The sequence below is a fragment of the Numida meleagris genome, chromosome 16, assembly GCF_002078875.1.
Source record: "Numida meleagris isolate 19003 breed g44 Domestic line chromosome 16, NumMel1.0, whole genome shotgun sequence".
Lineage (NCBI taxonomy): Eukaryota > Metazoa > Chordata > Aves > Galliformes > Numididae > Numida > Numida meleagris.
Window position 1 is genome coordinate 4,330,528 of NC_034424.1, and position 25,109 is coordinate 4,355,636.

General features: G+C 40.8%; 1 protein-coding gene and 1 long non-coding RNA gene across 6 annotated transcripts in view; one reads left to right on the forward strand and one right to left on the reverse strand.

Moving 5' to 3' along the window:
• LOC110407110 overlaps window positions 1–8,748 on the forward strand; it is a 24,517-nt gene extending 15,769 nt beyond the window's left edge. The window contains exons 3-4 of one of the 3 annotated variants that reach the window (XR_002443726.1): window positions 301–383; window positions 8,613–8,748. This is a non-coding gene — a long non-coding RNA (uncharacterized LOC110407110). Of the gene's footprint in view, window positions 1–300; window positions 384–1,129; window positions 1,243–1,280; window positions 1,414–8,612 lie in introns of those variants that run through there. The other 2 variants (XR_002443727.1, XR_002443728.1) reach the window with 2 other exon arrangements.
• The window catches only part of CDK5RAP2 (CDK5 regulatory subunit associated protein 2), a 74,232-nt gene continuing 50,174 nt past the window's right edge, over window positions 1,052–25,109 (reverse strand). For 2 of the 3 annotated variants that reach the window (XM_021414390.1, XM_021414392.1), the window contains 15 exons: window positions 23,913–24,507; window positions 21,586–21,818; window positions 19,983–20,031; window positions 18,812–18,999; window positions 17,525–17,650; window positions 13,204–13,320; window positions 11,601–11,790; window positions 11,264–11,385; window positions 9,965–10,213; window positions 8,952–9,035; window positions 8,602–8,849; window positions 6,308–6,454; window positions 4,709–4,847; window positions 2,607–2,653; window positions 1,052–1,724 (listed from right to left, as the gene is read on the reverse strand). In XM_021414390.1, the coding sequence (XP_021270065.1) occupies window positions 1,665–1,724; window positions 2,607–2,653; window positions 4,709–4,847; window positions 6,308–6,454; window positions 8,602–8,849; window positions 8,952–9,035; window positions 9,965–10,213; window positions 11,264–11,385; window positions 11,601–11,790; window positions 13,204–13,320; window positions 17,525–17,650; window positions 18,812–18,999; window positions 19,983–20,031; window positions 21,586–21,818; window positions 23,913–24,507 (2,594 nt within the window). In that variant the 3' untranslated portion in view covers window positions 1,052–1,664. The remainder of the gene's footprint in view (window positions 1,725–2,606; window positions 2,654–4,708; window positions 4,848–6,307; window positions 6,455–8,601; window positions 8,850–8,951; window positions 9,036–9,964; window positions 10,214–11,263; window positions 11,386–11,600; window positions 11,791–13,203; window positions 13,321–17,524; window positions 17,651–18,811; window positions 19,000–19,982; window positions 20,032–21,585; window positions 21,819–23,912; window positions 24,508–25,109) is intronic. The other variant, XM_021414391.1, reaches the window with a different exon arrangement.

A 25,109-nucleotide genomic window follows, 5' to 3' on the forward strand; every position in this document is an offset into this window, starting at 1 on the left:
GCAGCCCAGGTAGGGGGCAGCCCAGGTAGGGGGCAGCCCAGGTAGGGGGCAGCCCAGGTAGGGGGCAGCCCAGGTAGGGGGCAGCCCAGGTAGGGATCTCAGGGAACATTTCCATGCTTCAGGGAAAACCCAGTGCTGTGAATTTCTGAAAATGAGGCAGCTCGAAACTGCCTGCGTGGCTTTGTTGTTTTTTTCTTTAATAAAAACTCACCTGCATGCACAGTCCTTGTGGGGAGCCAGCATTCAGTGAGCCCAAATTCATTTTTCGGTGAAAGTCTCTTGCGTTTGTCTGTGCTCTAGAGTGCAGGGTGAAGGACCTGATACAACCCCAACCCTGTGCTGAGATGTCCCAGACCTCGTGCCAACCTCCACGGATGACGAGGGTAAGTGATCTTGAACAGTATCATCAATTTCAGAGAAAAATATCATACTTGGAAATTCATTTTGTTCAGCAGAGCCATGGCTGCACCATATTTTTGTAACCAACAAGCACTTCCAGTTATGGCTTGTTATGGTTCAACTAAATGATGTCCCGGCTCACACCGTGCCACTGCCTGCACGTAGTCTGTGTGGGCAGCTGGGACCAAGCAGTGGAAAAGGCAGCAGGCAGGATGAAGGGAGCACAGCCAAGAATGTTCGGTGCTCCCTGGCCAAAATATCCCTCTTGGACCACTTCTATTATTTTTTTAAAAAGATTAAATTAAAATTAGGAAAATGGATTTCAAAACTCTCAAGCTTCGTCCCTTCTGTGACCTCCTGTTTTCCTGCTATGGCTTTGAGGGCTAAAGAGGGGAATGCAATGCTTCTGCCAGCAGCTAAATGCTTTTTGCTTGTGACTGCTTGGAGGAAGTTTCCAACACAAGAACTGAGCGATGATGTGAGCAAACACAGCTGTAAGGGCTGCATTCCATTTGCTCCATGGTGATGGACTCAATCATTTGTGCTCACTGTAACGAAGATGTAAAGCCCTTGAATTCAAAGCCCTTGAATTCTTTGTTCAGTAAGAGCTCAAAGTTCTGACGTTTCAAACAAAACAACACAAACAGAGCGGTGATTATTTTAAAATTTAATTAATTGTCTGATTCTAAGTAGTATTTTCAGACCTAGCATCAATCTAACTTCCTAACAGGGCAGTGAGAAAGCACAGAATGAGGTGGCTTCCAGGAGGATCTTCCAGATGAGATTTAAAGGCTTTAAAACACTGAACGTCTTTGACGTTACTACAGAGCAATGACAGCTGGCAGAACTATTCCTCTTTAACCTCCATTCTGTAATTTCAGAAGTGGAGAAAGGGGCTGGAAGATGGAACGTGCTCTTGATTCTTTCAGGACCTCTGTGACTACCGCGACAAACAGCTGTATAACATGAAGTATAAAATTTCGGATGAGCCGACTTTAAAAAAAACATCTGGATTTTTTTTTTCCAATACCTCCAGTACCTTGTTTCTGTAATAAATATTAAAAACCAACATCTTTTACATTACAGAAAATGTTAAATAAGTTATTTACCAAAATATTTTTTTTTCTGCTCCCCCCCCCCCCCCCCCTTCCCAACGCTGATTCCATTAAAAGAGCTGAGTGAACGTTTTTACATCAATAAATAGTAAGGCAGAAAGAAGCAACCACCAAGCAGGGGCATGGTCTTTATTAGTGGGCCGTTCTCCTTCAGAGAATCCTTGTTTTGCTGGTGTAGGAAGCTGGTTTTTGATTGTCAGCCGCTGGGACCTGATTAGAAAAGCAATAATTAATAATGTTCTAGAGTACTACGTACCTCTAGTCCCTATCCCTGAGCTACCGTCCCACAAAAGAATCTGCAAATCCTTTGGTCAGCAGATCTTCCCATTGAAGTGGTAAGATTTCTGTAAGCAGAAAGATTTCATGTCCTCAGTGTCTAACTCAGGTAGGACTGAGCCTGTGCAGGAGCTGCATAAAGAGGTGCACTGCTGATGAGGCTAATGGAGAAAAGATTCACAGAAAGAGAGGAAAATTTAAGGGCGGGCTGGGAAACGTAGAGTCATTCAGAACGGAACGGTGTGAGGAGAAGGATGCGATTTAAGAGTCAAGAAGTATATTACAGCCTTCTGGGAGTGAAGTCAGAGCCTTCTGGGAGAAATCAAATCTGAACAGTGGATACTTAAACGCTCAAAGTAATTTAATGCACTGCATTAGCAAAGAGCTGTTTGCAGAAGCTTTACCTATCAGGTCTGCCTTTTAGAAAAACAGAAGCCCCGGTTCTTAACCCACACTCAAGCTTTAAATAAAGATGCCTTTTGTGAACTTGTTCAGTAGACGCCTTATTGGACTGTGATCTGATGACAACAACCCATTGGAGAAGAAAAAAGACACATGAATATTCATCTGGGGAAAGTATCAGAAAAGAGCGGGTTTAGCTGTTTGCATGGCCAGTCATAAAACTCTAATTTAAACATCAAATATTGCAGAATATTTACCATGGTGAACTGCTGTCACCCAGATTCGATCTTAACGTTGTTCCAGTTGCAAACCCAAAACAAAGTGGGCTAATTCTGCAAGATGCTACTGACCTAGCAATGCCTATTTCTAATGAGTAGATGTCGAGGAATTAAGCGCAGTAGATACTTTACTTACTTCCAGATTTCCTCTAGCCTTCTTCAGGACATCATGAGTTAAAACCACTGGAAACAAAGAGGTGATGATTACATGACACCGCACTGTATCCGGGTCTTAGAATCAAATATCAAATAATGTACAAACTCCCATCTACAAGATGGGCAGCAGCCAGGCAACCGTGCACAGCCCCACCACCACCACTTCAACCTTCTTACTTAGAGCTGTTCCTCTGCCCAAAGCCCTGTTTGGGCTCAATCCAAGGCATCAAAGGAACACTTTCTGTTAATTGTAAGGAAGGTGGTGCATGATCTAATGGAGGTTAGGGGGAGAAGGAAGACAGTGGTGCAGTGGTTATGTGGGATGATGGGCTGGGAAGACAACAGATGGCAAAGAAGTCAGCCAGCTCCTCCTGCAGTTCAAGGACAAAGCAACCTACATATGCTTGGGAGAAATCACGTCATGGCTCGCTGTGAAGGGGCCAAGCTTCCTCTGCTCATTCAGCTAGTTTGCCTCTGCAGGGAGAGAGTGAGACCCGTGAACGGAGGAGGGGATGCTTCTAAACAAAACTGATATTTAGAAATGTCAGCTTAAATATGTGATTCTCTAATCTGTGTCAGCTCCATAACTGCTGAAAAATACCATCCACAAGTGCCAATTTGATATTCCAGTCTCAAAAATAAACAATTTAGCCATAATAAAGATTTTTCATTACAATAATAAGAACCCAACAACTCCAAGGGTATAGCTGTCATGAGATAATTATACCCTTGGTGGATTACTGCAATTTGGCACTGCATTGTTACATGTTCTGAGGTTCAGATGAGGTTTATAAGCATTACATTCTCTTACCCAGAGAAAGCAGACAGAAGACTCTGAGTCATAAGAACGTTCCAGTCCCTGACTCTAATATATTTAGGAATGCTAAACTAAATAACAGTGGGAACCTGAAAATCCTCAGCGGAGTGACCAGCTAGCAGGAAACTTAGAGAATGAAGGCAAGCAAGGTCATCTACTGGAATGCCTGTGATTGCTTGCCAGCAAAACAAAATAAAAACAAGTATACGCATCATCATAAACTGCAGCCCATGATTCACTAGTTTTGTTGTACGCTTGGTGAGGAATTTGAATACAGATGCAATTTAGAAACATTTCTGAAATTGCTCTTTAAGGCAAAGGTAACTTGACATCCATAATTCCCATAATCAATGAAACTCAAAGAATATTGTATCTAGGTCTTTCCGTGTAGCAGAGTGCTCTCTGCTCATAGAGCTCTGCTAGTAAATTCACTTCACCCGGCTAACTAGATTTTTCTAAATCAAACATATTACATTCAGCACATGAAGAGAACTCAGAGGATGTGACACTAATAGCGAAGCCGCTGCGAGGCAGGCAGCACTGCGCGCTACCACTTCAGAAAGCGCAGGTTTCATTTTATTAGGACCTCATTCTGCACGTGCTGAAACGGAGTGAACACAACGAGAGGGAGATGCGCTGCTTTCCTTCTGAAAGTGGGGGTGGATGGAGAGGCTGTGTCCATAAGGTTAAATCCCTGCTGATTTCAACCCTGCACAGCCCTACTGACATTGCTCAGTGCGTCTGTCTGACACGTCACTGCAACTAGGAACTGACCAAACCCATCAGTACATGTGGCCCGAGGGATGTCAGCAGTACAGACGTAACAATAGCTTTGATTTTTTATATGACAATTGCAAACTGAGTTATTTAACTTTAAAACCGAAACAAAATCTCGTTTTGGATTTAACGTAAGTAACTTGTTTATCGTTTGCTACAACGCTCCTGGAAGAGACGATCAAAAACCAGCTCATAAATGCTAAAAAAAAAAAGAAAAAAATAATCTGTATGCAGAAGATATATGTAATTTAGCCATAAAAATTATAGGCTATGGAGCAAAATAACATGATGAGTTAAATAAGTGCAAAATAAATGAGTAACATAGTGTTGCAATAAACAATTACTTCGCCTTTTACATTCTAGACTAATTACTGATAACATGAATGCCATTCAGCATAGCCTAACGAGTCTTCATTTGGTTGTTTCTCTGGATTTAATGGAAGCCATGAATTGCAGAAAGAAAGAACCATAGTAAGGCATACACTTACACTGGTCAATGATGACTTTCTCCATGTTCTCCTTCAGCTTGTTTGTACAGTGCAAGCGTTTCACTGTGCTATGCAGCTTCTTCTCTTGCTCAGACAGTTTCTTCCGTAATCGAAGTATTTCTGCTTTCAAGCCTTCATCCTATATTCAGAGAAGATAATACTATAGTAAAGCAGTACAGAAATAGTATCTTATACCCTGTTAACATTTCAATACCTCTTTTTAAAGGTTCAGTTTTTATCACCAATTCTTAGCAAGTCATGGTTGGCACCTTGTAAAACAGGACTCCAAGTAGCCCTGATACAGTCTGCTGATAATCCACTGCTCTGGATTCCTCATGCAAAGTTAAGCTTATAGGTTTGTCTTGTTATTGTGCTGTGAAATAATGGTACCTCCTGGAATTCTCCCCTAGCACTTTGCTCTTTAGAAGAGCTGATTACTCCTGTGGGGCTAAACAGAAGGCAGTGAATGCTCAGCATCTTTCAGAAGGCATTCTTTTGTATACTGCATTTTACACATCCGAAGCACTCTAATGATCTTAAGATCTCAGTATGTCGGATAAGAACGTCTAAAAAGGATTCTAATAGACTCTAATTAAGAACTGTAGTAGAAACTCAGATCTCCTGCACGAGGTCAGATTTTCTGACTGATCCAGATCAATTCGTTTGTGTGTATCTGTGACGTGCCCAGATCATGCAAGCCAGGCCAACACAGCAGCTGTCTATATAGATTGTGCACACGAGGACAAAAATGAAAGCGTTCAACCTTTTCAAGATTGCCCAAATACGGAACTGAACATGAGAGAACTGTACAGCTTTTCTGATTTATCGCATTTAAAAGTGCTAGAAAACAACAACAAAAATGTTATTAAAATGATATATCAAGTCGTAGCTTTCCTAAAGTTTTATTTTCTTCAGCAATCTCCTGCTTCTTTTAAGAAACACATACAAAAAGCTCAGGGAAAAAAAAAAATTCAGATGGATTTTACAGCCAGTTTGAAGCAGTTTATTGTTGAGTGGTGATATCATGACAGCACAGATAATTCATTCCTCATTCGGTTTACTTCCATTCATTTGCATAGCGCAATCCTTTTTAGTTAAAATGTTATAAAACTTGTCTCGGGGTTTTGTCACACTTTTAAGAAAGCATCCTATTTTACAGCTTAGGCATCAAAAACATAAAATGAAAATGTAGCTCAGATTACATCAAAGTTGCTGAAGTTTCTGCTGTTACCGGAATCTATATAATCAAATTGAATTTAATTCTATAACAGGGAGCCCAAATCTTTTCTCACTGAATGGGAACGTTTGCCGTTTGCCCAGGTTTCCTGGCTGTCACGCAGCAAGGCTGGAGATCACAACCTTCATATAAGGCACGTGGTAAATGAACAGCAGAGCTGTACAGGACCATCAGGACAGAAAGCCAGAGCACACACAGCCACGGCCCTCGCTGATGAGAGCTACTTAAAAACTGGGTTCCTGTGTGCTCGTGATCTACAAACCATGTTCCCCAGTGACACGTTCTTAACTGGTGTGGCCTCCTCACCACGTTGCAACGGCTCAATAAACAAAATTCAAACAAAATGAAACAGAACTCAATACCTGAGTGCCGTGAGTAGCACCATGTACCGCTTTCATCGGAAGGGAAACTCTCCAGAGAAGTTTCAATAAACGTGCAGCCTCTTCTAAGATCTGCTGTACTGTGCTAGTGCTTGCAGAAAAGCTTCGCAGCGATGCCTGCTCTGGTACCTGTATTGTAGGATTAGACACACATCATATTTTACCTTTTAAAAATTATGAATACGTAATCTTAATTAGTGGTATAAATCCCCTTGATACGACTGCATATTTAAGATGATGTACACAGCTATTGCGTGCCAAAAAAAGCTCATGTCTTAGTTTAGACAGGCTGTTGAATTGCACATTATCTCAGAATTTGGGGGAGGGAGGAGGTATCTCCTCATCAATAACCACAATTAATAATAGATTACATTTACTGGATTTGCTGTGCCACATGGTAACAGTTGGCAACTCTCGCCTTTCTCCATTTGCATTTTGCGTCGCGTTATTTGAAAGTCAAATGATTACAGACATCAATTTAAGCAATATAGATGTTTCTTCCTTAGCAGACCCTTTAAACTGTTCCATTTAATGCTAAAATAACTATCAGGACACACATAAAATGTTTTCCTCTGCTGACAGATGAGAAAACCAAATTGAAGAAGCTCCACGAACATGAAATAAAGGAGGGAAAGAATGCAAGGGGTGCAAATGGATTACCAAAGCAGTGGTGATACAGAAGGGGGGAGGGCAGAGAAGCGAAAGCATTTACGATGTGTGCCCCATCCAGCATATCATCTGAATGGTGACTTAGAATTGCAATCCTCCTGTCATATAAAGCATCCCATTTGCTAAGCAGTCTGAAACTTCAGCGATGTAAAGCCTGATAGGAAACCTATTGCTTTTATCTTTACACCAGCAGAAGTTAAAAACTTAGAGAGATTACTTCTTCAGTCGTTATTAGTACCTTAACTAGGTCATCTGAAAACACACGGTGCTTCAGAGACTCTTAAGTGTCATCCAGACATCTTTCTACTGTGAGTGTGCAGGTGATACGACAAAAAGAATCTCAGAGTTGTTGCAGGCTGCATTCTCAACAGCTTTGCTAATTATAACTAGGAAATACAAGTGTTCTTAAAAATATCTCTGCTAATAGTGACTCAGCAGTGTCAATGAGCAGCCTCCAGTTCAGTGTTTCACTCTTTTTTTTTTTTTACCACCAGCACCTTGTTTTAACCTTCTGTTCCAAATCTGCCCTACTGCAGGTTAAGTTTCTCAGTCCATCATTAACTGCCATGGACATACACAGATTGTTCTTCCCCTTTTGCTGGAACTTGGAGGTAGATTTGATCATCCCATCCATCCCAAATACACTTTCAGGCTGTTAACTGTATCCAGATATTAACACTACTAAGTAAGAAAAAATTAGTGTCAGTAAGCACTTGTTCTGCCGATGGTAGGGGAAAACCAAGAAATATCTGATTTTTTTTTCTCCTTTTGCGTATTTTTTATTAGAAAACAAACATTCTATTTTTTTAAGAATAATAACACGTTAGAGTACAACAAGAGCACCATGACTTGATATCTTTATGTCACATATGATGCAGAAAGAATGACAGACCGTGTCTAAGAAGTCAAGACTTTACCATTACTGAGATACTCAAGTTGCTAGACTAGCTACTGATATCAGTGAAGTATTCACCTGCTACCAGAAAGTAGAAAAATACATAAAGGCTTCCCCAGTGTAAAACAGCCCACATTAGCATACATCAATCATGGATGCAATGTGATCACTTCATGTTACTGGAGGGCAGAGCACAGGTAAGTGGAGAACCCAGCCAGCAGCTTGTCGTCAGCTGTGTATTAAATTACTTCTAACGAGCTCTTATTTCCTGGGCTTATCCCAAGCCACCATTACAAGAAAATCTCCTTAATTATTTTTATCCTTAGGTTACTGATATGCACCCCATAGCTTAAGCCCTGTCTAAATCATTTTAGAGTTGCATCTGTTTTGCTGTTGTTTTTTATTAACTTTCAGTGTAATAACTATCAGTTTCCATAGTAAAAGCAAGCAGTTTCACCCCACTTCCAGTCCAGTGAGATAGCTTATTAAAGGACCAGAATTAACTAATTTACCCATAGCCTCATTAACCCAGAATCACAAATAGGAGCCTGCATCTGGATGCGACTCCGACAGCCAAGGTTGAGGCGTCCCAACAGAGTTTTGAAGTTATTAGTGCCTGCTGCACCATTAACCTGGTTCTTTGTTTTTATAATCTACGCATTTTGCATCTCTAGGTAAAATCCAGCACCTTCTAACAGCTTTCACTGTTTACCTTTATTCCAGGCTCCTGCAGCTTCGTACCAGTGATCTCTCTTAAAGAAATCTCCATCTCTCCCAAAACCTGTTGCCCTTCTGAAATCTGTTTCCGGAGAGCATTGTAATCCTCAATCAAGCCAAGCACGTGGCGCCCGTTTTTGTCTGCCCACATACGATGCCCAGGGACAAGACGAGGGGTACATGATGTACCCGAAGATGAGGTACTGCAGCAGTCTAAATCATCTTTAGAGGCAGAGTGTGTACCTGGGACAGAAAAACAGTTTATGTATTTTTATCCTTACGCATAGAACTAATTGACATGAGACCTCTTTCAGATATGTGCATGGGAGACACCTTTGGATGTACCTGTTTTCGCCAGCGAAATGCAATGTCCGTGCTTCTGCAGCTCACAAAAGTTTCTGCTGGCAGCAGGGCATTTGCAAAGATTTTCTATCCATCAAAAGGGAAGAAAGGAAGAGCGTATCAATGGAAGTTAACATACGTTAAAAGATCATCCCAGGTCAACTTCTGTTCCTCTTTGCTGCTGATGCTACACTTGGACTCAAGAAGGAGGGAAACACAGCGAATTTTCTAGTACCCATCTCCCCTCCTTCACCCACACTCTTTTTTTTTTGGCATCTACCCAAAGATATCTCCCAAAGTCAAGTCATGGTCAGAAAATCTACAATACAGCCTGACGAAGATATTTTAATCAACTCTACAACAAGGTTGACACTCTCCAATGCTACACCATACATAAGGTCTGATCTTGTATACCTATACAAGCAGTGGGAAGGGAGACTTTATGCTGCATGTATGGAAAGCTGCAGAGCACTTCAGCAGTAAGAAAGAGCATTCTTGTGCCCTGTTTATCCGTACTGGGACCATAACCCAACCTTTAGCACTAAGACTACATTTTTCCCTGATTTGCTGCAACAGTATCACTTAACAGTGATTGAAATAAAGGTGAAATATTTCTCAAGAGCATAAAGGGGACAACTGATTTATACAAAGACCATTTAGTGAACTTATTGATCCTTCCTGAGTCACCCACAGCAAATGCTATAGAAGTCTGCATTAAAATAAGAACCCTCCAGTAAGCAAAATTTCTGGCACTTTAACACAGCGATCCTTCCATCCCAGACACTTGCTGCAAATGCTTTTCTTGAATGAAAAAGAAGTGACAGTTGGAGGCTATAAGACAGCGCAGTGTGCATTTCATCACCTCATGCACTAGCAGTTCTAACAGGAAAGGGATTTGAAAGGCTGATGGGCAGTTCCCAAACCACAGAATCGATGCTGAATCAAGTTTTAAGAGCACCTTTAAAAAAACAAGGAACGGGTTCTACAGCATAACAAAAACACGTGTGGCACTGTACCGTTCATTCCCGCATAATGCTGAGAGTCTGGTTTGAAAAGGTAATTGATATTCACAGCTGACACCGATCCCGTTTCCTCCTTCTTTTCCTTTGAAAGCTGCTCCTCTAATTTTTCGTGCAAGGTCTTGTTTGTCTCTATGCTTCTTTCAAGCTGGACTCGCAAACTCTGTATTTCCATCAGTAGTTCGTGTAAGTCAACTGGATTATTCTGATCTTTCCGAAATTCTTCTGATGCATCACATCTGGGATCTGAAGCGATTTGAAAGAAACACTTAACATCTTTCACAATTAAAATAATATTAGCCATTATCAGAATGCTGAGCAAGTAAATTATAGCCAGTTTTATCCTCAATATTAAGAATTAACTACAAACGGCGCTGAGATAATGGTTTGACAAAGCATGTCTTAATTGCTTTTACTCTCAAAAGATCTAAAGAGCTGAAAATTATTTTTTACTTTGTCCATAAAAGCTAATAAGCCTCATACCAACACAAAAATAGAATGGTAAGAGAATGAAGAAGATTTACAAAATCTGAAGTGCAATAGTGCACAGTCGGGGGGGAAAAAAAGTAATGGGTAATCTTGGAGTACGAAGGAGGGATAGAGGACAACTGGGAGTTTAATTTTACACACTGCAGAGAAAAAGAAAACAGTGATCACCTGGCAACCAGCAACAAATCTGAACCTCAAAAAAGCAAGGGCTGCATTCATCTTTCACAGAAGGGGGTTGGTGCACAAACAATTCCGTGTATTCTCTCGTGCTGAAATCAAACTGGTCTCCAGATAGTGGAAAGGATTCAAGTGCATGAGGTGGGTGCTGCTACTCTCTAATTACATCACCAGTTCTGCAAGAAAATTTACTTCTATCCCTGAGCCAACGTTGGCTTAAAGCCTTACACCAAGAGGGCTGTTCTGCAGTTAGGCATGAAATACAGTGACAGCAGGGCATATCACTTAATGTAGGAAGAAGAGAAAAGCTGACTTTTACAGGGCCTTCCAATGGGAAATTTGCTAGATCCTGTATGACCAGCATTCCGCTTTTTTACCTAACCATGCTACCCCAATTTGATGCTGTAACTTCCTTGAAGGTAAAGGCAGCCTGGACATGCCTGGTCAGAGCATTATCACAGCTCGCAGCCATACTCCCAAGTAAAAAGCAGCACTGTATCATCTTCTGCTTTTGCACAGCAAACACGAGCAGAAACAAAGCAATAGTGACCCAGCCCTACTGTCCTTTGACAAGATCATATGCACGAAGGGTTGCAAGAACCAAAGGTACAGAAATAACTGCATTCAGACCTGTCCTCTTCCTTCTTGCTTCCTCCAGCTTTTCATAAACTTTGATCTCAGTTCGGAGTGACTGCAGTAACTTCTCATTCTCAGAGAGCTGATGTTGCTTTACATTCATTTCTGTTTGCAACCTGTTAAGATCCAATAAATTGCTAAGTCAATAGCTGAATTCTTATCCTTTATTTCAAAGTCTAGAATCCAGTCCTCCTTCCTCAACAATCCCTCCATTGCCTTCTGAATATATCTATGAAGCTCATTAATGTTAATGGCTATGGCTAAACACATCCACATCACATCGACAATTTTATTCTCTAAATGCACGTCTAAATGTGGACAGAATCAATACCTGTTTAATTCATTACGACTGCTGTAAATTTCACATGTCAGATATCTGGTTTCATCCTCCTTTTTGCCAATTTGTTTTTGCAACCTTTCATTTTCTTTCTTGATGCATTCATAATCCTCATGAAGATGTTCAATGATTGCATTCTTTTTAGAAAGAGATTCTCTTAGCTTTTCATTTTCCTTTTGTTTATCTGAAAGAAGAAGAAACACGAGGTGTTTGTAATGCCTATAACACATTAAAGCTACGCTTTTCAACAATATCAGCTTTTTTAGAGATTGTCAGAAAACAATCAGCAGCTGCTCTTGAGTTTTAGGATTTCACTGTTTCGATTTTCGAATAATTTTCTTGCTAGATACATTTTCTGTGACAATGAAACATTTAACCCCCAAGACTTACAAAGGGTTCCATAAGCGGGCTCAATAAAAACCTGTGTACAGCCTCCTCTGCCAGATGCCCCCACCACCTCTTGGAACTGGTCAGAAGGAAAGCACTCAAAAACTAGCGGCAGCACTTTCCCAAAGAAGGCACGTTAACTTTGCTAATCCTCCCAAAATAATTTTTACTTCCTTTTAGGAGGAAGAAAACTCAGTAGGGCTGCTCCAGGGAGTTGTATCCATTCCATTTTGTCCCACAGAAATCTCTTCATCCCATCCTTCCCAGCCTTATCCATCCACCAACTTTATCACAGCTATCCTCCCTTCCTTGGCACAACAATTCCCTGGGACAAAGAACTGCTGGTAGGGGTGAATGACTACACTGAGACTGCTGCGGCCAGAGAAGTCTACAGGGACCCTAGGTGATCCAGCATTAGAAAAGGAAGAGGCAAGATTGGCAAGGAAACACAAGGCAGAGTCATTTCAACTCCCAACAGTTAGAAGATCGTTCCTTCACCTCCAGTAGCCTTGCTGAAAGCACATGCAAATGGTAATACCCATGTGTGGCTGAAAACAAGCACCCTCAGCCTTCCACTACTAACAGGAGAAGCTAAGATTGGACCCAAGATGAAAACAAGCAAGGTATCTAGGCAGCTTTCCTCCAGGAACAAAAGGAAAAGCAGCTCACAACTCTGGAGACATATTATTTTAAAACTCAAGGGCAACAATGCGTTATTCATCATGGTTGTTAATATAAAAAAAAGAAACACTGGTATTATCAGATCATATTTTGTCAGACGTAGAAGCAAACAAAAGCAGTAATATTTTAACAAACAGTAGATTTTAAACACAATGATAAGCTGTAAGAGGCACCAAAACAGAGGGCTTCAGAACACAGACATGGGGGAAAAAAAAGGATTATGAAAATGGTAATAAAAGGCACAGAAGAAAGAGGGGAAAGAAAGGACATAAAAAGAACGGTATATAAAAAGACAAATGGAAATATGAAAGCACACATCAAATGGAAAATGCTACGAATAAAGAGAAAGGAGCATTACTGCTACTCTTTTATCAGCGTTAACCCCAGTGTGAGTGCTTATGGCTGAGCACGGAATTTCAGGTGTGGGGAGAACGGTGAAGGTAATTTAATGGACTGTAAATACTTCCTTGTTTTCTGATTTGGAATGAGTTGCAGTCTACTTCTGTAAAGCACAGTTTTACATTTTTACCTCTGGATCCTTTTGCCAGCATCGCATTCAGAACTTGATTTTGCTTTCTCAGGAAATGTACTTCAGAAGTGAGAGAATTATGCTGCTCTGAGCCATGGATAAAATTGTTTGCAGAACCTATAAATATGTACATAAAAGATGATTTATGAGTCATCTCTAGGTCATTAAAGATTAAACTTTCCAGACAAGAACAATTTTTAAAATTGCAGAAGAACATGTTATGAAAGGTATTTATCCCCTATGTATTTTGAAGGTTATCCTCACAGACTGAAAGGCAGTTCAGGTTAATGCCAAGTAACCTAAAGCTCTGCATCACAAGTACCTCTCATTGCTGGGCAATCATTACCCAAATTGCAAAATTATCCCTGCTAGCCTTTAACTATCAGCCAAGAATGCACCAGGACAAAATGCAGCAGCATTTTGTGACACTGCTATTTTAAAATAATGCAAACTGTACCAAGGTTTACCTGTATTTCTGCCCTGCTGTGTTCATACAAACCACTGCATAGGACAGCTAGCTTTTACAAATTAATTAACAATGGCTAATGCAGGAGGTAACGTGCCTGTTAATACATATGATGCCATGCCAGTCCAGAGTGTAAGGCTGGATTCACCACCTTTGCCTCTAATTACAAACTGAGAGCCCATTTATGATGGCAGGGATGAAGACTTGCACCCCTTTATTTCAGATGTTTAAGATTTATACAACTGAGGCTGTGCTGATCACATTGGGCTTCCATCAATGGTCACACGGAGGAAGAGGAGCTCCCAGAGAGGGACTCACCTGGCAGATCCCCTGCACACCCCTCTGGGGAGGAAATGCACTGTCCTCTAAAGGGAGGAACTTCTTGCCAGTGCCTCCACAAGGAGGATGGATGTGACTGGATTTAATGTCTGACTGTTAGAAACTCCAGGCTGCTGAATCCAACTCTGGAAATCTCGCATGTTAAACCTTGTTAAACCGTGTATCCACATCAGTTAAATTCCAGCCTAGGTAATCCTCACAATGTACTGCACTTACATCACTCATCCCACGCTGATTTGTACAGTACACCCTGCAAACTGCCATATTCCATTCTCAAGGCAGCTGCCTCACAAGTCAAGTAATTGTTATCGCCCTTTGTAACCTATTTGTAGTCAGTAAAACACTTCAGAACCCACTGGAATTAACATTACCATTAAAAGTATTTTTCAGCTGATTGGTTATCCCAGCATCTACTATGCTTTAGTGCTCGAGATAACTGCATGAGTGTCAACTGTTTGGTTAATAGAGAAATAACCAGCTGGCAAAAAAATAAGTGGAATGTACGAGGAGGATGCCTTTCAGCTCTGGCAATTCAATTCAATTGGATGTGCTGCACTTCCTCTGAATAATCTCATTTTATTGTAATCCCAATTGAAGCTTTTACCAACTACCTAACTGGGACGTAGTGTGCCATGACATGCACCTCTTGTCGTTACTAAAAGACTCACAGGCTCCAGAAGCTCGGCACTAATGGCATTTTACTATCTATATGTTAAAGAGTTGAGGTAGCAATGTGAACTCAAAAGGCTTTTTCCTTTCAGATTTCAACAAAGCAATTCAACTTCAAGTGGCAAAGCTTGATGGTCTCAACTTGATTCTAATTTAATTTATTGCCCATCACCCAGCTTTATCCTATTTGAAAAGTTATGCTATCACAATCCTACTGAAAGGCTTTAGAATATAACTATTAGTTATCTTACATAATAAGGGATAATGCGGAGCCAGTGGTAATAAGGCCACAATCCTGCAATTTGACCCACTACTGAGACTACCACTTCTGTGCAGAGCCCTGCTGACATCAATTACACTCTCCATAGATGCAAAGGTCCATCCAGCTGGAGTACAGTGAAGCATCAGGGCCTGCAATTGGGATACACTTGAGTTTTCATTATGTTATGCGCCGAGCACTGTGTGTGAGCACTAAGAAAGCGTACCTTGAAGGTTTCAAAGAAGCACTGACTGAAAGACAGGCACTACAGAAAGTCACAGCGAAGGGGAAGGAAAGAAACTTGTTCCCAGTCAAAGCAAAATCAAGGCAAAATAAAGCTGAGGTCTGAGGACAGACATTAGTTACTTACGGGTTAAAAAAAGCAAAACAAAAAACCCTTTTAATGTTAACTGCTGTTATTAACATTTGAAACATAGGAAACTCAAAATTAAACCTTTGATTTTATTTTGATGCCTAACATTTGAAATGATTGAAGCAATTATTTCAGTTCTACTTGCACTGCAAATCTCGGCTCTGTAGTAATGATGTAGTCATTACCAGTGCCTTGTATCATTTATAGAATAGTGGAAGCCCAGGGGCACTCAAATACTTTGAAAATCTACTTATTAAAAATAGCACGGCAAAAAAAGCAGGTGTGTGTACACACATAGATATAGTATCTATCAAATAGAGAAGAAAAATTCTGTGTATTAAATTTCTTTGAACAAACAACTCAATATCAAATGAATGTAAGAGGTTCTCATCAGCATTAAGTATCTTACAACTCGGTTTCGATTTTTAAAAGAAAACAGACTAAGGATATTAAGTTAAAACTAAAAACTGTTCTCAACAATAATGCCTCAAAGCTAACATCTCCTTCAGCTCCACTTAGGAACTTCTTTTTACACTGAAAGTTAAAAAAAGACAATAAAAATCACCCCACCAACAAAACCCATCTACTATGAAAATAGGTAGCGTCGTTACTAGAAGAGGAGATATCTGATAACATGAAAGAGATCTTCAGAACTGAGAGAGTCAGGAAGAGCTGAAAGAACACAGGAACAAAAAGGAACAGCCGTAACACACAGTTGTTTTTTCCTTTCTTTTTGAACATTTTCCTCCGTGCATTGCCGGATGCACTGAGGCAACAAGCAGACAGACAGAAAGCATAAGGCAGTTTATAAAGAAAATATACTTTCACTGCATTAATGGATGCCCTTGCCAGCATCTTTATGAAGCTGTAACAGAGCTGGAAGTGTTTCAGTGTGGTTATTTCAAGAGAACAGGGTGCCTTTCCGGCAGTGTAAATACTTCATGTATGAAATGGATGCTTTTTTATACGCCACTCCCGCAGTGTAAATTATTCCTGAAAGCACACTGCCATTTGTAGGTAGCATCCATTTCAACAACAGCAGCAACGGATGGCGGGGATGATGTAAAACATAATGAATCTAGTGTCAAAATTAGTGAAACTGAGGAAAGCACAGATGTATTCATTGTCTGCTTCCGCTCTGAGCAATATTGCATATTAATCAATTGTCCTATAGGAAAAAATGTGGAAAGGAGAACAAAAAAAAGAGCAAAATGTGGGAATATATGCCTGGTGCTGTGTGCTTGAAAGGTGCTAGAAAATGGTCCTAAGTGAGAGCCTGGCCACCCCCTCATGGAAAGTTCTAAATGTGCCACTGAGCTCAGCTTTCAGAGATGCTGAACACTAGCAAGAAAGAGCAGTGACTCTGAATTTGCATGCTTATTTTTAGCATTTTTCATCCACTGCTTTATATTAGAGTTTGGAATGAAAACCCACTCTATGTTCAAAATTTCCATCCGTTTGACAGGTACTTCTCATTAAAAACTCACCACGTCATTTTGTGTAGAACACATTTATCACACTGATCAATTCAAATGACAGGCTGAACAACAAGGCCCAGGCTTTGTGCTCTACTGCAGCTATTTGTCCTTGTACGTACACAAATCCTGGCTTGAGAGCAGTCAGACAACTGCACAGAAGGCATCTCCGGCAGTGCTGTCCGTGGTGCACTGACCACCCCCAGCACACGGGGAGTAGAGGTATGAGAGCTAATTCCACAACATTCCCCCTTTGTATCAATAGCAGCAATGTAATTTAGAGCAAATAGCCTCCTCCATTCATACTGGGCTCGGGCCCAACTGAAATTGTGTTGTTAAAATTGGTTTCCTCACCTGCAACTGCCCCTGGCTGGACACGGCAGAGAATTAAGAGGGTGACATCCTAACATCCAAGACCATTATAACAATAATGATGTCCTAAAGGCAGAAGGAAGCAGGCTGTTCGCTGATAACAGAACCAGAAGGTCATTCAATTTTCTGGGTGAAATTCACCCCCACAGTAACATCAAATGGCATAAAACAACCTGGTAGCACTTCAGTCCTGCTCTTACCAATATGTGCAGCTGTGGGCTCTGTGGTGTACCTGCATCCCACAGAAGCTTTGTGCATCTGTACTGGATCTGCTTCAAGCAACAGAGTTAAGGGTAGTATTAGGCATTTGCTCCCTCAGGCTTCAGGCAGAAAAGGTGGATTTAAGTTATCAGCAGATAAATTCTTACCTTGATCCAGCTCCTTGTCTGTTACTTGTCTCTCAAGCTGCTTCCTCAGTCTCTCGTTGTTTTTTATGGAGTATTCCAAACGTTGTCTCAGAATTCGAATTTCATTCAGGTGCTCCATTAATAACTCTGAATAAACCAAGAGATCACTTCTTATTTAGAAGAAATTCTTTTTGTTTGGACCACTTCTTATTTAGAGTAAACGACTGCATTCCTCTCCACTGAGCACTCCTGTCAAACCTAATGCGTGTTAGTATCAAAAAACAACACAGAACTTTCAAAATGTTAGACACTAAATAACTGTCTCCACAACAACTGTTCTTCCATACAGGGCCCAAACCACACATTTACTGAAAACTACTCTAAATCTTAACAGTGGTCCAGTTTTCAGGCTTTTTAAACATCATCTTCCTACAAAACTGCAGGAGATGGAAGCGATGTCTACTTGGAACATTCCCTAGATTTGGACGTGAATCCAAAGTTCTGCAAGGCAGCCACACATTCAGACTCAACACGCCAAGAGGACGCATTCCTCCTTGTAACAACAGGCAGCTTACCGGAGTAACTCAGATATAAATTTGACTTTGGCTCACACAATGCAAACCTTAATAAATAAATCTGCTCTATCAAGTTTCATTACCGTACCTGTTCCTTCTTGCTTTGCCATTCTACAATTTTTCTTCCACTGGCTGTAAGTTTCAGCTCTACCCAGGAACTTATCTGTTTTAACTGTCACTATCTTATTTGCCAGTTTATCCATGTCATACACTCCTGGTTTACTCTGCAATATTTTTCTCCTGAACGGTACGTGCTATCTCAGCTATTAAATTTTCATCGCTGCCTATAACAAACTACTGCAAGCATCGCTTGTGCTTAGTGAAACTATCCAGGTCAAACATGACACCGCTTATTAATTATGCAGCACTTACAATTCTCAAGGAAACACAACACTGGCTTTTATAAAATTAGAAAATCTTTCTTTTTCCGTGCAATAATCTCTTGACAATTGTCTATTTTCCCTCATAACTTGTCTATTTAAAGACCGTCTGGAGTACTGTAAAAGATGATAGTCTAAAACAACAAAGACAAAATATCGTAGTTAATTTTGTTTCAAACAGGAGGTAGTTCAAATCGTTGTCATCTCTGTATGCCTTATTACTGAAATTGCAATGATTATGCAAGATACTGGAAAGCTGAGGCAGACAAACATTCTCCGTTATTTCTTAATTAGTTCCCTCGTGTCTTATTTATCGCGTTTTCCCCAATATCTTCATTGGGAAAAAAAATTACCTGGGGGAAATTTGCTTGGCAGAAGTGGCAGTGTGCCGTGCTGTCCTTCTCCTAGGTCGTGTCTATGCTCTGGTGATCCCAGAGATGACTTCTCCGACACATCGAAGTCAGACAGGCTATGAAGAGCAGATGGTATAGGGGATTCATCCTTAAGCTCCTCGTACATTGTGGCATTCTTCTCATTTTCCCTTTTGAGACAGACAAAATGTTTTACAATACAACGGTTATTCTATTATTTTGGAAGCAGGAAAAGACAGCAGCACGGAGTCATGTTTACAGGACAAAGGTAAAGCAAGTGATTTTAGGTGACTAAATGTGTCAAAGCACTACGTGTTAGCTGTGTGTATCAAGATCGAAATCCAAACCTCGCTGAAGTCAGCAGGAACAACCAAGGAACCTGAAGCCCAGCGTTCACATTGCAGCACGAGGTGGTCACCTTCGTGCTAAGGGGACCTCAAACTGCCTCAAACAGGCAGCTGAGGACTTCTGTAGCACAAAAGAATCCCAAGCTGGCAGAAACCCAAACATAAGCAGCCAACACCTGCTCTCTTCACCTTCACCCTTACGCTGCTTTCTTCAGCAGAACGGTGTTCTGAGAATGAAGTTCAACAGAACTGTGCTCTGGTGCTCCTGAGCCAGCATCAAGGTCACACCACCAGAAAAGCTATCCTTCCCAGCAGCTGCAATTAGGATAATACCTAAATATACGCACTGGTGTCTTACAGCACAACAGTGAACATTCTGTTTCTTCATAAAAAGAAAAATCCTGGTAGCACAATGTTTCGCCTCTGTAATTAACTCATGGGTTGGTGAAACACTGACATAGGTTGGAGGTGGATGCCCCGTCCCTGGAGACTTTCAAGGTGAGGCTGGACCAGGCTCTGAGCATGCTGACTGAGCTGTGGATGTCTCTGTTAGATGCCTCTGCTCAATGCAGGAAGGTGGACCTTTAATGATCCCTTCCCAATGACTGTATGATTTGCTGAGAAGTAAAAAAAAGCCTACATTTGTTTTCTGTGAATATTTTACTAACGAAACATGTATTATTGAAACAACATTAAAAAGTCCTCCCCAAAAAGTAAGACAGTTAGGCTGGGCTACAGAACATGGAGCATCCTTACCAACTTGTCGAACAACAATATATTTAAATAACATTGAGTTGCACTCTTACCTTTGAGCTAATTCATAGAGTATAGTAACTTCTGCACCTACTGACTCTCCTGCAAAGAAAAAGTATCTGATTAGAGAGACACTGAGAATAATTTTTGCTTCCCCTCCATCTCAAGCTATTCAAATACGGAATGGTACATTAATGAGAATTTAGAGAAGCCAGCAGATTCTCAACATGCTGCGTATTCACGTCAAATACTGTACACGAGAAAAGCTATTTATATAACACAGCAACAAAACTTCCTTTGGAGTTCAAAAGAAGTGACTGAGGAAGGACTGAGCAACATATGTGCCAGATTTTACGGTCTTAGTGTTTCAGTTAGCAGACAGAGACCAAATATCCTGCTATGTGACGGAAGGATTAGGGTACATGTCACTACTACTTCAATAAAAATTACACAAGAACAATTCCAGCTCACTCGGATTTTGGCCATCTGGAGCCAGGCTAACAAGCTGTCCTTAATAAAGGGCTCTGCCTGCAGAACTCTCAGTGGCACAGTGTGTAAGCACACGCACAACTCGGTGCTAGAGACCCGGGCTCAGACACTAATTTGAATTAGGAAACAGGAATCGCGTGGTGTCACCTTGGCTCAGCATAGCGTAACATTTTTGCGCAATTAAGCAAAAGTGGCAGGCAAGAGTTGCACAGCTGAAATTCCAGGGGAATGAACTGAAGGTCAGGATGGAAATGCAGAGACAGACGGTTGTTTATGCATCTTCTGTACAGTCAGTTCCTAGTAAGCTGGATGTTCTTTATCGCCCTACAAACATCATTTTATTTTACAGCGTGATTCAGTGCAACACCATTGTGTTAGATACATTGAATTGTCTCAGTTGTCAGTGGCTTTTCATGGTATATAGGATACCATCTGTTGGCTCGGTGGGTTTTTTTGTTGTTGTTTCTTTTTTTAAAGGCATTTAATGTTTATTCACTACGCGCTCCTCCTGTTTTTAAAGCAAGGAATCTCTGCAGCCACTGAAATCACTGAAGACACTCAATCTTTTATTACGCTGCTATGACACATTGCCCGTTAATTCCTTTTTCACATATACAGCTCCCTTCCACGAGCCATCAAAAACAGCAAAATGCTGCAAGTATCTTTAAAGAAAGGCAGAATACAGATCATTGCATGGCTGGGAGCTGAATGTTCCCAAACAAAGGGATCTTCCAGAAGCAATTTCAGGAAGATGCAGGGGTCCGGGTCCCTTTTTTTAGGGCCATTCAAGTGCTCAGCTGAAGATGTCAGTTTTGCAGCTGCCATCTGCGGAAGTCCTCCCAGCTGTTTGGGTGAGAAATAGCAACATTTGCGATGATAGGGCTAAAATGAAAATTTTATTAAACTATAACCACTAGGTTTGGAGCAGTTCAAGCGCGCGTGCACTAAGACAGCTCAAAATGGAAGGCGCCAATACGGAGGGCAACTGCAAAGGTAAAACCCAGTCTTCTTGGAGGACTCAGATGTTATCTTCCAAGCCAGCCCATCTCATGACACATTCAGAAGCAACCATGAGATAGAAAGGGTTTCATCTCCACACACGCAAAACTACAGATTTCGAGAACATGAACGCACCTCAAACCACAAGCACAAAACACCGCTGCTTACCATGCAGGAGTTTCCTTTCGAGCTTCTCAAACAACAGCACACTTTGATTCAGCTGCTCACGGAAGCCTTCAGCAACGTAGTAATCTACGTCGCTGGCTTGAAGCAGCTCCTCAAAAGCTTTAATAAGGCTCGTCAGATGCTGATGGTAAGTGACACAGCCACAGCGGATCTCTTTAATTTGGTGGTGTTGGAAGGAAAGCTCCCGAGCTTGCGAATGAACTAATGAATCATATCTGAGAAAATGAAATTATCTTTGAAAGTAATTTTCGGACCATAAATAACATTTAAATATAAATAAAAAGCGAATTAAATTTATATTTCTGAGCTATAATTTTATGGGGCTCAATTTTCTGTTAAAATGCTTTTACGGCCACAATGACAAATGTATTGTCTCTAAGTGCTGAGTTTTGTATCTATGGGCATAACTTGTGGTTATTGTCCTTCACTTAACTGCTCCATTTCTAAGCTGTGCAGAAATTACAATGAACTTGTTTGTCTGCCTGAAAGTAACCTGGACTGCAGCGAAGGTGCCACAATAAATAAGACTGAATACATGGTTTAAGAATACACTTATTTTTTCCTGTTTTTTGTTGTTGTTTGTTTGTTTTTAAACTCAGTATGGAAATCTTCTATACTGGCCACCAGGAGCACATCTGACTTTCATCCAGTTTGATGAATTCTACACATCTCTGCATGCTTATTACCAAAGGCATGACCATGGTAACCACTGTAGTGTTCAAGCTCTTCTCCACAAGCTAGGGTCTACACATCAGTTCAGATCAGTTGAATTTATTCTGCACTTGTGGATATAGACATCCCCTTCATATTGCAACTGTCTGCGGCACAGGTGCACTTCCTTTTACAGAATCAAACATCAGCAAAGGGAGTGGGTCTGAAAAAAGGAAGGGAGTCAAAGCACAGAGGGCATAAACAAAATCTATGATGGTGTGGGTTGTCGCGGCATTTTTATTGTCATTTGTAAAGGGAGAGATACATAACTCATCTTTGGGTCTGTCATTTGTGACTGGTGTAGCTGTTCTACACAGCGGCCATAAAAATCTCACAGAGATCCATACCATCCCGTTCCTTAATTCACACAGTTAGATCTCCCTTTGTAACATGAATGAGGTGTACTTTCAAGGTATGTAAATTTATATATACTATGTAGTAAGACCGTATTTTATGACAGTAATACTAGAAGATACAGAACTGTCTGTGTTGCTGGTTGCTCACTGTCTCTGAATATTTCTACCCAAGCATTCCAAAGAAAGCCATCAGGATGGATACCTCTCTTTGTAATACTTCCTGTTATTCTATCAGCCCTCAGGAAAGTAATGACACTACAGCCAGGGAAAAAAAAAAAAGGTTTAGTCTTATGAGCCCACATTTCATGTCTGTGATTTGTATACATGCTATCAGAAATGCTGCCCCTAGTCCTTGCATATGAAAAATAGGACCGACGCTTTCCAGCCTCCCATAAATGATTTTCTGGCTTACAAGTTTATGCCATAAAATTTCATTCATTAATTTCAATACATATATACTTTTACATCCTTCAAAGAAGGCACTACAGCACACAACTGCAAAATAAATTATAACCAGAGTCTCAAATTCTTATTTTACACATAAAGCCTGGTCACACAAACAGAAGGGCCAGCATAAACCTGTCAGCCAGTTTCCCAGGGAAATGTTTGTAGCTTAGTGGGACATTCCATTTTCTCATATATGCCACCTGACAAAAACAACCTCTGAGTGACATAAGGTCATCCCACCTCATAGAGTAACCAAGGATAACTGCCTTTGCTCAGGAGAGGACATTCTGCAGCAGAGCTGTGGGCCCGAGGTGTGGGGAGAGATCCACAGCATCATAACTGTGGATAGCACGAGCTTTTCAGAAGTCGTGCACTAAGAGATACAGTATTTTGTACTTCAAGACTGGCTGGACATTAGGAAACACTACTTTTCTGAAAGAGTGGTCAGGCGCTGGAATGGGCTGCCCAGGGAGGTGGCTGAGTCACCGTCCCTGGAAGTGTTCAAGAAACATTTAGATATAGCGCTGGGAGACATGGTTGAGTGGGGTTATTGGTGGTGGGTGGATGGTTGGACTGGATGATCTTGTAGGTCTTTTCCAACCTAGCTAATTCTATGATTCTATGATTCTAAGACATCTCTTAACTAAATGCTTTAGTTGTTCTACGTTAAAGTTAATGAAATTTATACTGCAACATAGTTGGATGTGAATAAAATTTATCTCCATATTACCTTCCTAGGTTATGTGGTATTGCTGTTAAGAAAAAGGAACCTGGAGCAGTAACAACTTTACTCACTTGGATGGTGACGCGTCTCTCAGTTTGTTCTGAAGACAGTATGCTTCATCAAGATGCACATCTGCAACCTGCTCCTCCCTGAGATCTGTCTCATTAGCTGAGAGTACCTCCTTAAGGTTTTGTGCTGGCCACAGGGTTTGTGCTTTTGAAGACTGCGAATTCCTATTTTCTGTGCGGATCTCGTAACCCATCAGCTGATGTAAACTAGAAAATGGTTTCATTTCTTGCACAGCTGTATCTTGTACAAAACGTCTTTCCCCAGGCAAAGCTGTGTCACTCAGAACTATATTGGAAATACCGCTCGATAAAAGCTGGCCAGAGGTCTGCAAATGAAATATGAACATTTTGTACTTTTCAAGCTCAGACTTCATATTCTTAATTCTTTGTTTCAGTTCTTCTGTATCATCTACGACTTCGCCGTCATCGAGTGCATCTGTGCTTGTTACACCCAATTTGAGAGAACGCAGACACTTGGAACCTGAATGTGCTGAGGCTGAGTCAATGTCCTCGTGTTCCATTGAATAAAGCTCTTCATTTATTTCTTTTAATGAATGCTGGATATTCACATCACTAATGTCATGATGATTTTCCATTTCTGAAAAACAGGAGGCTTGCGTGTGAATATTAATATATATTTATCTAACATTCTGTTCTTAACAGCACTAGAACGAATTCATTTACTTCTATAATGACTGAATAAAAATGCAGAATAATTACGAACTGCACCATACTTGTTTTGGCCCTTTCACCTCTTTCTGTGATTCGCCCATTAATTCAACTTGAACATCAAACACTGCAAGCTCCTTATCAGCTGTCAAATAACCAATCCTCAAAACAAATCCGCTTTTCTTTTCCCAAAAGATTGAAAATTACTTTTGCTACATTCACTTCTGAACCAGAGACATGGACAAAGCCCAGTCCTTTCCAGCCAAGAAGAAGATAACTTCAGACAGAAGGCACCGAGGTTTAAGAGTGGGCTGTATGACCCCTACATGTGTCTTCCTAACACTTCTAATCACATTCTTTTTCTTCTCGCTTCAAAATCTATATAAAACCGATTGGAGCAAAAAGTCAGCGGAATTTGAAAAAGATTATCAATGAAATAGTAAAATTTGAAAAAGAGTCCTTAATAACTTCTTCTTTAAAATGTGTTCTAAACAAAATCCATTAAAACGTTCCCTGTTAAAGGTCTTGCCA